Source organism: Dromaius novaehollandiae, chromosome 4 (genome assembly GCF_036370855.1).
Source record: "Dromaius novaehollandiae isolate bDroNov1 chromosome 4, bDroNov1.hap1, whole genome shotgun sequence".
NCBI classification, from domain to species: Eukaryota; Metazoa; Chordata; class Aves; order Casuariiformes; family Dromaiidae; genus Dromaius; species Dromaius novaehollandiae.
Genome location: NC_088101.1, coordinates 9,041,570 through 9,057,052, shown reverse-complemented (window position 1 = coordinate 9,057,052; position 15,483 = coordinate 9,041,570). Strand labels below are relative to the sequence as shown.

The 15,483-nt window shown below is 44.9% G+C and overlaps 1 protein-coding gene across 5 annotated transcripts in view; it reads right to left on the bottom strand.

The window, feature by feature from the left end:
• Nucleotides 1-14,884, bottom strand: part of AFF1 (ALF transcription elongation factor 1) — a 165,617-nt gene extending 150,733 nt beyond the window's left edge. For 3 of the 5 annotated variants that reach the window (XR_010388841.1, XM_064510374.1, XM_064510376.1), the window contains exons 1-2: nucleotides 7,045-7,127; nucleotides 829-891 (exon numbers count right to left, since the gene is read on the bottom strand). Coding sequence is in view for 4 of the 5 variants with exons in the window: in XM_064510374.1 (XP_064366444.1) it covers nucleotides 829-863 (35 nt within the window). In the remaining variant the exon portion in view is untranslated. Of the gene's footprint in view, nucleotides 1-828; nucleotides 892-6,901; nucleotides 6,920-7,044; nucleotides 7,128-14,865 lie in introns of those variants that run through there. The other 2 variants (XM_026102773.2, XM_064510375.1) reach the window with 2 other exon arrangements.
• Between the last annotated feature and the right edge of the window lie 599 nt (nucleotides 14,885-15,483).

Sequence of the window (15,483 nt, the reverse complement as noted above, 5' to 3'; positions counted from 1 at the left end):
TAATAATGATGATAAAGTTGGATTTATTTTAGAAGATGACAGCAGACGAAGGGCAGTAGTGTGGTTTGGACGCCTTTAGAAGACCTAGGTTTAAGTCTCTGCCTACCCGCTCCTTCCCCTTATGTAACTGTGCAGAGATCATCGTCCTTCTGTGCCTCAGGTTGGAAAGAACACTGACCTGTGCTATGAGGATAAAGCACACTGGCAGCTGCAGAGAGCCACGTGAGACAGTAATAGGAAATACAGAGAAATGACCAAAGGAAAAAAAAAATTAAAAAATCAGTTCTGCAAATGAGACTGCTCCAAGGGAAAACTCTCTCGTTTCCTGGACTTCCCATGGTGCATACCTGCAGGACAGACCCCTGGTCTGGACTGCCTTTTTGAACTCAAAATGCGTTAGAGCGCAGAAGCAAAGCGCTTCTTCTAACGACGGGGTTTGTCTCATGCAGATCTCTGGGATGGCAACACTGCCCCCTGCTACAGCTAGCAGGCTGTGGACGGAAAAGGCTGTGGAGCAACCAAGCCTGCTCGCCAGTCAGAAGAAGAGATTAAAACATAACGTACTACTGCAAGCCAGTCCGCAAACTTCATCTGATGCCTGCAGTTTCCACAGGACAAGGGGCCATTTTCACCAGTCAGGGTCCCATCAAGACCCAGTGTAAACACCATTCATTCCACAACAGATGCAAGTTACAGAGGGCATCAGTTCTTTTGTAAGAGACAGCACATTAGATTTGAATCCCCCCCCCTTCAGTCATGATTCTCAAAAGCATCTAAGAATAAGTCACAGAACCTGGCAAGCCAGCATTACATCAAATTAATTCCTACCCGTTGGTGGTGCTCTGGTTGACTGTAGATGCCATTGCGATGTTTCCATTTAAGTCAGCTCATCTGGAAGAGAAAAAAAACAGATATTTAATATCTCTCTTTTGTAAAAGAAGGGCACACTGTATTCAGTAGGTGCCACCCAAGCTTTGCTTTAACAGTCAAAGACCAACTCAGGAACATCCTTCCTCAGAGACTGAAGGGAGAGAAAAGGGAAAGTTAAATAAACAAACCTGAAATATCTGCTGTATCCAAAGCAAGCAAATCATTATAGTAAAGTCAGGTCTAAAATGTTTGTTACCGTGATCAGAAAATGAAATCTAAATGTTTATTTCCTGTGCGTGCACACGTGCACGTGGCACACAGGTTTGGATGTCACATCTGTAATCTCAATTTTAAATTAACTTTCCAAAACCACTTTGCACCCCAACACCGACTAGGTTGACAGCTTCCTCCACAATCCCAACACATAGGCTGAGGCACAAGAGCCGTATCGAAAAAGCTTACAATTTAAGAGACCGAGTTCTGAAAAAGCTTATAAACTTGAGGATTGCTCCTATAAATACTCCCATTGGTTTCATGGGGACCTCTTAGAGCAACAGACACGACAAACTGTAATGAACATTTGCAGAAATTGGCTTTAACTGTATAGGAACAACAAAATATGCTTAGTAATTGTCTGTGTCCCACAGCAAGGCAGCGGGAGCAGGCACGTGACACGGGCTCACATGGACAGGTCTTCCGAGGGGTGAGCCTCTACCCAGCCAGCAGCTGTGGGTCTCTGCGCTGAGCTCGAACCAGGGAGCTGAGCACCTGGCTGAGGACCTGGCAGAAGCAGGCAGCCCCAGGGAAGTTTTCGAGGAACACACTAAGTACAGAGCCTGCAGTGCCTCAGTGGCCGTCACTCCAGTGCTCCTAAACACATGATCCACAAACGCAGGCGAGAACTGGAGAGCTCCAAGACATCCATTTTCCCCTTGCTCCATCAGTGATGCTGCATGTCACAGATGGGCTCTTAGAAAATGCTAAACTAGGCCAAGCACATGACAATCCAGACTACTACTATAGGCTCCCATGACATTCTGCTCAATTTAAGGAGGAATATGCCAGTACAGCACTCCCTTCGGACAACCAAATATCGTTCTGATGAATGGAAACGTCTGGGCAGGACAGAGAGAAGTGAGCAGGAAAAACAACAGATTAAGAATATAGCTAGAGAATTAAAGATAACACTAGAAAAAAAATTCAAAGAAGCAGTGGTGAGGAAGGAAGTAAAAAACAGAAGGGGAGGGATGTTGCAGCAACCACTGCAAGACAAGAAAGCCCCTCCTGTCATTGCAACGACAGTTTCACCCAGCAGAGTACTCAGAGTAGCTACATTTCAGCCACTAGATAACTATCGTCATTCTGTCTTATTACAAAAAACCAGTCAAAATAAGTCTTCAACTTGCTCAAGCCCACAGGAAAGGGATGAACTCAGAGCATGCTTTCTCACACAGCTCTTGTCTCACTCTGTCCAACACCTCCTTCTCACCTTCTCTGGTCTGTCCCAAACACATCTTTAGTTCCTCAGCACTGCAAAGTAAAGCACGCGCAGAAATAACAGCATCAAAACAGGTTTTGCGATACTTGCTACATGGGTGCCATGTTGCACCTAAGACATTGCCTACGAGCAACTGTGAACATACCTGGAAATTGTGAACATACCTGGAAAGACAAAGGCTAGAGGAACCACCTTATATTACTGAAAGTACAAGAACATTCCCGCAGAAGGGGAAAACTCCAACAGGAAGAAATAAGACTACAAATGTTTACATTTCAGCTTGCGACATGCCTTCGCAGCAGCCCACCTCCCGAGGGAACAAAACAATTTATGGCTGGAGGGCAGGCTACAGTAGCGTTACGTGAAGCCATGCAAGCTCGCTGAAAGCAGCTGAAATTAAATAGGAGCAGATGCTTTGATGATTAGATGAAGAGGCTGACCCCTAGGTCACGGTTTTAATCCCAGGTCAGACACCATCAGATGACCATTCTGGGGAGCACAGAAAGACATAGGCCGCTAAAGATGGGAATCCTTTCAGACAACCACCTAAACTTGCAGCTGAGAAGACGAAGGATTAGACACGCATGGTTAAGTTTAGAGGACAGACCTGAAAGTGAAAAAATGCTCAAGAATACACATTGCTTCCTAAGGGTCACGAATGCTGTAACCTTATCTGGTCAATAAACAACCTTAAAAGAACTTAGATGACACTGTGATAGAAGAGGCAGCCCACTGTAACAGTGGCCACTTGAGCTGAAAACAAACAAAGCTGGGAGAAGTAGGAAGCACGTACTGGAAAAAGCTCTTCCAACCGGGTTTTCAATTTTTCTTTATTTCATTCTGCGTTCCTAGCCTTAAAGCATTCGGATGAGTTTCCTTAGCCAGAGCACGGATCTTGTTTTGTAATGTAGGGATGCATTCACACGTTTGACTATGCAGGGTGCTGGGGAAGCCTGTCCTGTTGCCAACTTTCCCTTAACATAGCTACAAAGCATGGGATTTTCCAGCCATAAAATCTAGATTCCACTAAAACATTTAGAAGTTTTGCAAACGTCTTTGATAGGGTCAAGATTTCAAGCAATGTGTTATATTAACACAGCACGAACTTTTGGGTGTGGAGGCGTTATTAATCTAACATGCTTTGACAATTTACAAATACTTTTGTTTTCATTTTCTACTACCAAACTATGGTTTTAAACACAACCTTTCCTCTTCAGTGTCAACTAACGTAGCTGGGTAATTTTGCTAGAAAGCCTTTTTTTTTCCTAAAAGCAAATATAATGTTATAAGCAATGCTTTTTGCTCAAAACTTTAAAACAGTTTCCTTCTCCAGGGATTTTCAGTGATGTCTGCCCACCTCCAGCTGCATGTTTTAGAAATTCTAGGATGCCAAGGGTTTCCTTCAGAGTCACTGTCAAGAAGCACCCTATTTTTCAAAAGGCTGACAGAAATCACTTTTAGCCATTTAGTGACGACAAATGTTAATCATATTTGTAAAGTCTGTTTCTGTATTTCTCTTTCTCTTTGTTTCATTTTTCAAGAATCAAGGCTATATAAAACAGATTGAAAATATAAGTTAAATACCAGTGTGTATTTATACAAGCTGCTAACTTGTCCTCCAAAAACATTGCTGTTAGCAATCAGGCAAAAATTAGCCAATGCCACAGCAGACTGAGACTTAGTCTGCTGTATGCAAAGAGCTCACAATTTTATCATTTGCTTTACTGAAGTCTTAAAAATAAAACTCTAATACTGTTTAGAATACATTCCAAATCTTATGAGAAAAAGGAAAGGTTAGCACTACACATCTGAGCATATGTAAAAACACTATAAATAAGCCCCTGGCCACTGACTTCTTGGGAAGAAAGTTAAGTCCCTGATACTGCCAGACAGCCCAAGAGCGCTCGAGCGTGGTCCCAGGCTCCTGAAGGCACTATCACAGTAGGTCCAATCATTAAGGATGACAGTAAATCGCAACACAGTCTGAAGAGTCTGAACAGCTTCACTGGGCAGCAGACTCATAGGATGGGGGGGAATGAAACAAAACCACTCTGCCTCTGCAGTGATATCGCACAAGGAGGCAGTGCGCAGGCTGCTGACCATGAGATACAGCTCCATATTCCACTGTACCCTGGTGAGCCAGCTCTGCTTTAAGCATTGAGTACAGCTTCATCAGGAGAAGATTAATTAAAGGTGAGGAAACAGAAAGCTGTTGGGGGGAGGAAACTGCCCACACCTGCCCCAACCCCAGGTGAGCCAATGATATCTCCTAATCCATGGGACCAAAGGCAGCTGGGGGACTAATCAGTTCAAACGTCACCACCTGCACTGCATACCTTGGCAAAACCTCTCTCAGGAACTCAAGGCCAAGCAGTTTCTGCTCCAAAGTCAAGCCTGTACCCAAAGCAATAAAAAAATAAGATATTCAGAAGCCTATAAATGTGGGAATTGTTGTCTCATCACACCTCAAAGAAGAAGTGAAACTAGTTAGCAACTGGCTAGATCAGGAGCATTAAATAACAGCTACCACACTAAGGTTGCCTTTAAAAAAAGAGAAGCCTGCCTAAGCTAAAGATACAATCCCATAGGGGCAAATACCAAGTCTTCCTTCTGAGCCTTGATCAGGTAGGAAGGACATGTATGTGTTTAAGGAAGGTAATTTTCTGTGCTAAAAGGTTACAGAAATCCAACCAACTCTGCAGGAGCTCCGACTTTCATGAAAGCAAAGTAGTTGTGCAAGCTGCAAAATGTATGAAAGCACAGCAAGCATGCACACACAGGTGGATATTAGGTTATCCTTAGTCAGACACAGGTCTAAGTTCACTAACAATAGGTCTTTTTCTACCAGTCACCTATTATCAGAAAATATAGATACATTGAATGTTATTTTGTATTTCTAGTCAAGCTGGCTCAAACCAATTAAAACATACAGAGAGCACCATTGCTTAAACCCTTTAATTATTATTAATAAAAACCCAGGTAAGACACATATGTACCTACCTTATCATCTAAAACATATTTGAACACTGCAAGTAGTATTTAGGAACAGGAAAAGTTTTTACAGCTGAGCCTGGTAAACTCTGGCTGTGTACCCAGGAACTGTAAAAAGTATTACCAGGAGTTACACAAGCAGCGAAGAGGTCTCCCAGTAGCCCAGACGGCTCAAGCTCTTCTCCAAGGTGTGGAGGTTGCTTGTTTCACTGGCTTTACACATTGGATGGCTTATTCCCAGTTGTCGACTTCCTACCACTCCCAAATATTCGCTTCTGCTTCACATTTATCCCCAAAGAAAGTGCAAGGCTACTTGTTGACAAAGAAGCTGAACTCTTCCTAGTCATTGCTTTCGATTTTTAAAGAGCTACCATCACAGACAATCACAGCATACAGTGGCAATAAGAACAGGCACCTAAATAGTGCTGTTACGAATTCTTACAAGTTTCTTACAATGCTGTATTTAGCAAAACTAATTTCTGCTTCTCTTAGCTGGACATGCTTCTATTTCTCGTCTCTCTGCCTTGCTCTGTCAGGTCACAGCCAAACGGCCGGTCTGATGGAACGCAGACCCGTTCGGAAGGCTAAAGCTTACCCATCGCTATCAGGAGCTTCCCTTTCCTTCCACACTATTAACACTGATACAAATACAGTATTTTTATGGGCCAGACTTGACATATTTGTATATATAAAATTATTTGAAGGAACTATCTCAGTGTACAGTCACTTCAGACTACTCCTACAACAACAATACACAGTTTTGACTTCATCTCCCCGATTTGGGTTTTTTGCACAAGCATTACCTTCCTCCCCTGTGCCACGTAGGGCTATAGCCTGACTACAGCATAGCCGTGTAACTTGGCTCAAATGGGATCAGTGGTGTTACTCACCTGATTAAAACTACCCAGATAAGCTACTTACAGAAGTAGATCCCAAGTTAATCAGTTCCAATTTACACATTGGGCCAAAAAGCAAATTGGGGAGGGATGGAGAGAACAAATAAAAATGACTGTGCAATCAAGGAAAATCATCAGGAAGCTTGAATACAAGCCTGATATAAGAAAGCCTAAGATATCTTTCTATAAGCAAGCTGATTTCTGTTAACCGGAACCAATAACAATTCTGCACCTAGTCTCCCCTCCGTATGATACTAGAGCAGCTTTCAACAACTAGTTGGTATCCCAGAACTGAAAAGGAACAGCCTGCTGCTACACTGCACCACTGCAACCCCTGCGGAGGTGTTTTTAACACTGTCGCTACCAGAAGGGCTGGGACCAGCCTGCTCTTCTGCTGCCGGAGGAAGCGTCCCGCACTCGTGGGGCACGCTGCAAGCACCGGAGCGCCACGGGCTGAAGGAGCCGCCGCGGGGCAGCCAGCCTCCCCTGGCCGAGCCGAGCCGAGCCGAGCCGAGGGGGCGGCGGACGGCGCTGCCAGGCAGAGCAGCGCGGCGCCTCCCGAGCGCGGCGCAGCGCGCGGAAACCCCGCCGGCTGCAGCGAGCGCTGCGACAGGACCGGGCCGCCACCGCGGCACCGCCGCCTTACCCGGCCCAGGTCCGCTCTGCCTCGACCGCCGGCAAAGCGTGCGCCCCCGCCGCCGCCGCCGCTGCGCTGGCGAGGGCACCTTCGCGGACCCCCACCTCCCCCGCTGCCAGGCGGACGCGACGCGACGCGACGCGGCGCCTCACCTCTGCCGAACCGCCGCCGCCGCCGACCCCCCCGGCAGGTGCGCGCGGCGCCGCGGCTCCGCCTCCTCCGCGCCCGCCGCTGCAGCCCCGCCGCGCGCCGCAAGGTGAGCGGAGCCGGGCCGGGCCGCGCCGCCCCCGAGGGCTTCCGGAAACGCCCGAAGGCGCCTCGGCCCCCCCGCAGCCCCCCACACGGTTAGGGACGGCGAAGGCTGCCGGGGTCCTGCTCAGGCCCCGCGACGCACGCGGAGGGATTCCGATCATCGTAAAAAGGCCGAAAACAAACCCAACAACCCCTATTTTGCTACCGCTGCCTGCGTCCTTCCTGAAAGCCAGCTCGTACGCCGTGAAGGCACGTACGGAGATGGCAGAGGATGAGGTCTGACAGACAGAAAAGGCCCAAAACACAGAGGAAACGGCATTCCCCGGACACGAAGGCTAGCGAAAAGATGCAACTGAATTTCTAATGAAAATTCATACAGTAGATTAGTAGGAAACCCTGTTTCCTTCGTAACTAATAATCTTTTTTTCCCCTTCAGATCATGAACAAATAACTTTTTCTAATTTGACATTGCGGTTTTCCCCAAAATACGTGTATTTTCGAAAGGAGACGGACCCAGACTGACAATCCTGTAGCAACGCAGCCCATACAGTGCGTCACAAAATGGCTTTCGGAACCCGGGAGAACTTAACCACCATCTTTGGAGAAGCGCAGGAGCAGCCTTACTGTGACATAACATAATGTTTCCATACACAGATTCTACAGAATTTATCCACAGGAACAACTGGCCACGTTAGTGCAGTAAAGGAAAAGGTTAACTGGAAAGCAGTCGAGCTACCTGAAGAAGCAGTTCCCTCCAAGTATTCCAGCCAAAGAAATGCAAGTGAATAAAATACTTGCTGACTTGTGAGAAGAGGCCACCGGCACTCAGGGATAGCCTGCCATAACCTTATCACAAGCTCCCAGTAAACAAACCTTGTTGAAAAAAAATTCATCTTGCGCCTCAAAGAATACCGTGAGGGCGTGTCGGCAGGATTTTGTTGCGTGTTTCTGACATACGGAAAGAGCGCTCTAGGCCGTACGCTCCTCGCCCATACGCGTGTACCAGCAGCACTGAGGAATGCTGCAAACGCAGGAGCAAAGCAGACGTGCAGGAAGATAAAAGCGCAAACAGGTCAAAGCCCAGAGCCGATCTCACAGCTGTAAAACAAAACTCCCAGCTACTCCCAAAGAGTTCTTTAAAGCACGCTGTAAGGAGCAAAGGGGATACAAGTAGCCTGTGCGCTGCCCGGGAATGCCTAGCTGCACACTAAGCCTCTTAACGTATGTTCTTGTGGCACAAAGCTCCCGGAGATGCTGACGCACAGAGTATCCTACTTGCTACGGATCGCATGACCATGGATCGTTCAGGTTGGAAGCACCTGGGAGATCTCCAGTCCAACCTCCGGCTCCCAGCAGGGCCAGCTGTGAGATCAGACCAGGTTGCTCAGGGCCTCGTCCAGTCAGGTCTCAAAAACCTCCAAGAACGGAGACTGTGGAGCTTCTCTGGGCCCCTTCCAATGCTTGGCCGTCCTCCAGTGTGATGGTAGCCTCTGGCTCTGCTCAGGTCCACACTTTCTAGACAAATGGCACATCTCATTCTGATACAGCTTTACTGACCCTCCCTTAAGTATCACGTTGCCAGAGTGCGTCCACTGGGATTGTACATACAGAAATGTACATACTCCAGTTTAATGGAGAAAGCTACTTTGATCTCAGGGATATACAAGGCAAATAGCTACATGCGGGACATTAATGGGTGTGTATTCAAGCACACTGATGAATTGTGTGACTACTCCTGCTAAGAAATAAAATAACCTTAAACCTGCAGGACTGTGTGATAATAAGAGACCATAGTTTACCTTATCTACCAATAGCAAACTTCATTTTCTGACACCTCCAAATTATGATGCATGGCCGCATCACAAAAAAAATGCAAAATTGACATTTGTTAATTGTTTTATAGCTGCAAAATCAGCTTTGCAACAGCATTTGTCAGCAGTTTGTAGTGTTTAGTTTAGTGTTTCAAACTACTGTTTAGCTTGAATTCCCATTGACTGTGAACCCTAAGGAACTGCCAGTTTTACCAGCCTCATAGGGAGGTCTACAGTTTACTAGGACTCCTAATAAACCGTAAACCTACTTAAGGGCATTGTTTGAGTAAAACCACAGAGGAGCTGCTGCAGCTCTTATCACAGAGGACAGTGCAAAGGGAGTTGCTCTTCCCACAGATCTGATTGTCTTCTCTCAACAATCTCTTTTTCAGTAATGCACTCTTTTGGCAGCACAGAGACAAGCGTGCTTTTCACTGCCAGTATCATCCCTCTTTACTACGCTGTTAAACAGGCTATAAAAAGAAAGCTATAGTTCACAAAGGTATTACCTAGTTCAGGAATAAACAAAAAGGGGAAGGGAAAACGTGCTGTCATTCCTGGGGAAGCGTACTCCGTGATCGGTGAATCTTGTGGGGAGTACAAGGGCTGCTGGTTGCCTTAATCCTTCTCTGCTTTAAAGGCTACCTAATAACTACATTAAAGGTTTAAGCATACCAAGTTTATCTAACAGCTGGTTCAAATTAGCTATTGAATTTTCATACATACAAGCAAGGTGCAATAAAGTTACTTAATCAAAGTAAAAGATGTGCTTGCCCACCATTACACAAGTACACGTGCAAGACTTGTAAATTTTTATCAAGTATTTCTGCTCAAGCTCAGGAAGCAAATGAAAGGAATTTTATCTTCAAATATGTTGTGCTTTCCTAAGGAGTTCATTAGTATGGAAACAAAACAGTAACAACAGAAATACTGGAAGAACTGACTCTACGAAGCCTGATTGCCCTAAGTATTCTTTTGCTTTCTTCTTTTACTTTCTTCATATGCGAAGAAGTGTTTTCAATAGGACTCCCATCAGACTATGAGAGAATTCCCTCAGTGTTCACACCCGCACATACACACACACGCATGCTGAGAGATTTTCCTTAAAAGTTGTGCCAGATCCTGCAGATAGATCTTTAGATATATAGAATTTCTGCACACGGTAGAGAAATTGCATGCAGAGAAGCAATTTCCACAATATCCTCTGCTTCCCACAGCTTCCTGTAGATGCTCTTGATTTACTTAACAGGACAGGCCAATAAACTAAACAATATATGAAATGTATCTCACCAGAGAGCCTGCAGTAAATCCAGCATGTATAGTTAAGATCCTGTGACAGACTCTGGGAAAAGGGGTCTTACGCTTTCGATATGTCTTTTAAAAAAGGCCTGAAAGGTTTTCATTTAGGAAAAAAAAGAAAAGTAAGATTTGTTTACTCACTTTAATCTGAAAAAGTCATATGCTATCTATTTCAGAAATAGATAGAAATTCACAGGTGATTTTTCATCCTTCTAATTTGTGGATCCCTAGAAATTTTAGCAAGTGGGTAAATTCCTGAATTTTCACATACACAGACTGTCACAGAGCAAATATTTACTTCCTTTCCTTATTCCCCTTTCCAGACTCCTTTGCATAGTCGAGGGAATCTCAAAGGCCCCTCTATCTAGAAAAACATTAGATTAACACATTGACCAGGGCCTAGGCTCGTGGCTCCTATTGTCAAGTAATATGTGCAGATAGCAACATGCAGGAGATAACAAAAGCAAATCACCACCACGAGGTCTTACAGCTAGGAAAACAAACTGTAAAACATACATGAAGTGTTTAGTTCTGCAAACAGCCTAGACCAGTAACTCTTAAGCTTATGGCCGACTGTTTTGGGGGACCTTTGGACTCTACCCTGGCAGACGATGCTGTACGCAGCAGGCACCGTGTGCCGAAGGTCTGCCTGCCCCTTTTAATGGGTGACCCGGACTGCTGGGACGAGTTACTTTCCTATCAACATGGTTTCTGCAGGGACTCCAGGCTGGCGGTGCTCCCACTGCAGCTCTCCGGGCGGGGGGATGCGGCAGCTACTTCCTCGCTGGGCAGAAAAGCAGGTGGACACCTGCCTCTGCCCCTAGCTGGGGTGGCAACCGCACAGCTGTCCTGAATTCCCCTCCAGCTGACGTGCTGTAACCAAACGCGTCTAAGATGTGAGAAGTATGGTGTCACCGGCTCTGCCAGGTTTTGTCAAAAGCACTGTGCTGTTTGGGGACGTGGCTGATTTTTCTGCATACGAACGGGGGCTGCCAGCCTGCGGACCTGAGTCACGGGCGGGCAAATTTCAAACACTCTCAGGCACTTTCCACTCCTCACTGGCTCTTTACTCCACTAATGATGGACGCCAGCTCTCTTTAGGCACCGAACAAGAAGCTAACACCTAAAAGAGGGCTCTGGATACCAGGGCAGGAGAGGGAAGGAAGGGGAGACCCTTAGGCCTCAAACTCAGGTATTGCAGCTCCTAAGTCCCTTAGCATATTTAATGCCTAAGCCTTACTTTAGGTAATAAGGATCTGTGCTTTGAAACCAGGTGGTCTTACAATGATAACCACATACACCAACTTTGAAGCTCAGAGAAAAGGGGTAAAACAGTTGCTCTGCCTACTATAAACTACACAGTTGGGCCCAAAAAGGATCAGCACAGTTATAAACATTCACCCTTGGTCCCTTCTACTTGACCTTCATTTCTCCCCTCCTGTATGTAATTATTAACAAAACAACCAGTTTTGGCTCAGCTTTATCTGGTCACCATTCCAATTAACTTATTTAAATATTGCTTTTTTTCTGGGAAACAGCAAGACAGTAGAGCTGCCTCTGATAAACAGTAAACCTCATTTGAGAAAGGGACTACACAGCTGTTAAAGAGCTAAAGCTGGGCACACTGGGGGTCTTCTCTTTACTGCAGAAAGCAGCAGATGGTAACGAAGAGCCTGCAAGGATTCAGAAGAGAATCAGATAGTTGTGTGGATGAGAACATCTATAATTAAATATTAGATGTGAAGCAGCAGCAGTTAACAGGGCTACAAAACATGCAGCTGTTAACAGAGAAAGAAGTTGGGTCTAGAAGAAATCGCCTCTGTCACAGCTACCTGTTCCACACGTGCCCACGCACCTCCTTGTGAAGCTTCTGACTGTGGCCGTTACACAAGGGACTCGCTAAAACAGAGGGCAAAGAAGGGATGATTCACGAGAAATCAAGATGAAGAAAACAAATCATGGACAAATTTTGTTGCTCTGTTCACTCAATTTTGGTCAATCTAGTATTATTTGTCTTGTCTATATAGGAAACTGATCCAAAAATAACTGAAGTCAAAAGAATGATGCCTCATGACTTCATCAGATTACAAACATTTGGTTTTGTAAAGTTAACAAATTATCTTTCGCTCATGTTTGTCTGTACCAGTGCTAGAGGGCAGGCCTTGGTTCTTAAAGCAGAGCAGGCCAGTTTTCTAAGGGCAAGCGTGAGTCCAGCGCTGGACTCAATTTCCATCACTGCAAAAAACACAGGCCATTCTGAACGGGCTAATTTCTCAAACTTACAGGAGTCATAAGGTCAGCATTAGTACAGGCCAAGAAAAAGGGACAAGGAATATACAAAACCTCCTGCCTGTTGCTGTTCTTTGAAGGACTTTGAAGGACCAATGCCAAGAACATCAGTGAAAGAAAGTAAGAATGAAGGAAAAAACTCCCTCATATCCATCCCACCCAGGGAAGAACAGAGTTTGGCACACTAGAAGGAACAGCAAAACCACGGTAAGGCCTGAGAAAGATTAGATCTTAGAGTGTATTTTTCATTTGGACATTTCTAACTACAGAAACGTGTTTGGAATAGAGAAGTTACCCACTCAACTTGTGAGAAGACTGCACTACCGGCAAAGCAGCAGAGGCCTGGCCACAATGTGAGGAAAAAAATCAGATCATTATATCTAGACATTGCATGTATTGAAAGTGGGTCCCGAGCATGCCATGTCTTGGATCTCCTTTTCATACCCAGCCTATATATTTTTTTATAAATTAACCACCATGAGCAAAACTAGCTCAAACGAAATGTCATGTCTTAATTAACTCAAGTGTAGTCTTTGGCTGTTGCATGTTACAGGTATTGGAAACACACGTGGGTTATTTACTCATTTTGCTTTTTCCCAAATTAATTTTTAATATTTTTTTTAATTTAAAGTGCAAGTTAGAAGAGATGCTGATGCTGGCAGTGACAGGCATTCTGCTTTTGCTACTTGTGTGCATAACTGAAATAGGTGTTTGTGAAAAACTACTCAAGTATCTTTTCCCTAAGGAATTCTGCCCTCCCCTCCAGTTAAGGAGATGCCCGCCTCTGAAATAGTGTTTTCCTTCCTAGGAAGAAACAACAAATGAATCACGTGTCTGACTTCTCACTTGGCTGGCAACACTGGAATAACCCTTTGGTTACCATTGCACGCATGCAGGTCACTTACTGTGCCAGTTCTCCAGTCCCTAGTTGTCAACTCTAACCTTTTCTCCCCCTCCTTTTGTCTGCTTATTTAGCAAGTAAGCACTTCAGGAATGATCTATCACTAAGGGCAGCTTTCTGAACAATGGGCACCTGATGCTGCCAATGTAATACAAATTAAGGTAATTCATCAAAACAGCTCACTCTTCAGACTTTTGCCATGACAGATGCAGTCCCCAGACAGATGCCGTGACACCTCTTAAAGCTGTCTAAAGGAGAGAAATAGTCCTTTAGCAGGATTTATTTCCTAGCAACAGTAAAACTACCTTATTGGCAGCTATTAAATAGGTAAGAGTATACGGAAGAGCTGGAAAACACAGAATTTAGTATTATCTGTGTATCCTAGGAACTTTCATGTCTAAATTCAGTTAAAATTCAGACTCAGGGGAGTAAAAAATGTGAATTCAGTGCTAGCTGGTGTCTCAAAGCTGCTTTTGTCAACATTACCTAAATGCTGATTAGGTAAAACAACCTCTTCTTTCCTCCATTTTAAGTCAGAATTTGAAGTGTTAGCAGGTTGTCTAACAGGAGCGTTAGACAGGAGTGTAATTTTGGCAACAACATTTTAATTGTCCTAACTCAAAGTAAAATCCCAAATATCAAATCTCTCATGCTTAGAGAAAAGATGGAAAAGGAAAGGGCGCCCTCCAAATCAAAATGTTCCGAAATGTCTTTTATTCCTAGCAGTGTCACTGAAATGCTGCCTGCAACGTCTGCATGCTGCTTTGCTGTGCCTGACACACTGGAATCGCTGCATCAGCTCATGTCAATCCGCTGTTTGATCTTGATTCAATTAGTTGCCAGTGGCAGCTGATTCAGAGGAAACTTCAAGAAACCCTCAAAGAGCTATTTTTAGAGCCAATAACTGTCCTGGCAGTAACGCTGCTTCCTGACTACACATTAGCCCTGGGTTTGCGCTCTGATGCACTGCCGCTCCATCAAGTATTTAACTTGGCCGACCTTGCTCCTCCGAGCCAGACAACTCTCTGCTCTGTCAGTCCCAGGGAAAGACGACTCCGCTCTGGCAGCCCAAGTGAAAGGGGCAGTTTTATGGCGGAGACATGCTCTTGCTGCCAAAAGCCGCATCCCTGAAAACATCTCTTCTGTCAGGCCTTCCCCTAACGGTGAAATATCACGCATGCGACAGAGATTTGGTACCTGGACAGGCTGCTCGCTACATGGCAGAGATCTAGAATTACAGTTCAAAAACTATCAATACAGAGCACTCAAAAACAAGAGGGATTACAGGGCTATCCTACTGGTGAAGAGACTCATTTTTAAAGCTGAATCAGCAGTGATTCCTCCTGGAACCATCCCCTCTCTACTCAAAATTAATTTGACACACTGCAGGCTGTTAAAAAAATCCATTAAAATGGCCTTACCCGCAATTTGCATGGCGTGGGGACTTCCTGCAGAGAAACGATTCATGGCATCCAGCCCACAGAGAACAGAAGTAACAATCTGAAGTTAAAGCTGCAGTAGCGTTTTTCTCTCCTGACAAGAAATAAGAGAAACTCAGAACCCCTAAAATAACAGCAAAGTCACCAGGTTCAGTGCCCCTTATCTTCTTTAACATATTCATAATGATCCAGGTCAAAGATGCTACATACATTTTCAGTAAATGGAAACTAGGGGACAGCACTGCAAAGGTAAGCCTATGACCATTTCCCAAGCTGCCTGTAAAACTAGCATTCAAGAGGATAGATACAAACAAACAGCCAGATGTTACATTTATTACCTCCGAAATCTTCCAGAAGTTAAAGCTGAAGTATTCTGGGGACAGGTCATTGTTTTACTACATTTATAAGAAACACAAAACACAATTTGAGAAGGCAAATATACAGAACCCCACATTTATGATTTTTAAGTCTTAATTTGAAAGTGAGCCTCATGATTTTGAGGGCAGGCGGATGACATCATTTTTAAGAGGGATATTGGCCAAACAGTACTTCACATGGTGTCACAGGCACAAGAAGGTGGCCGAACCTTTTCAAATCGTG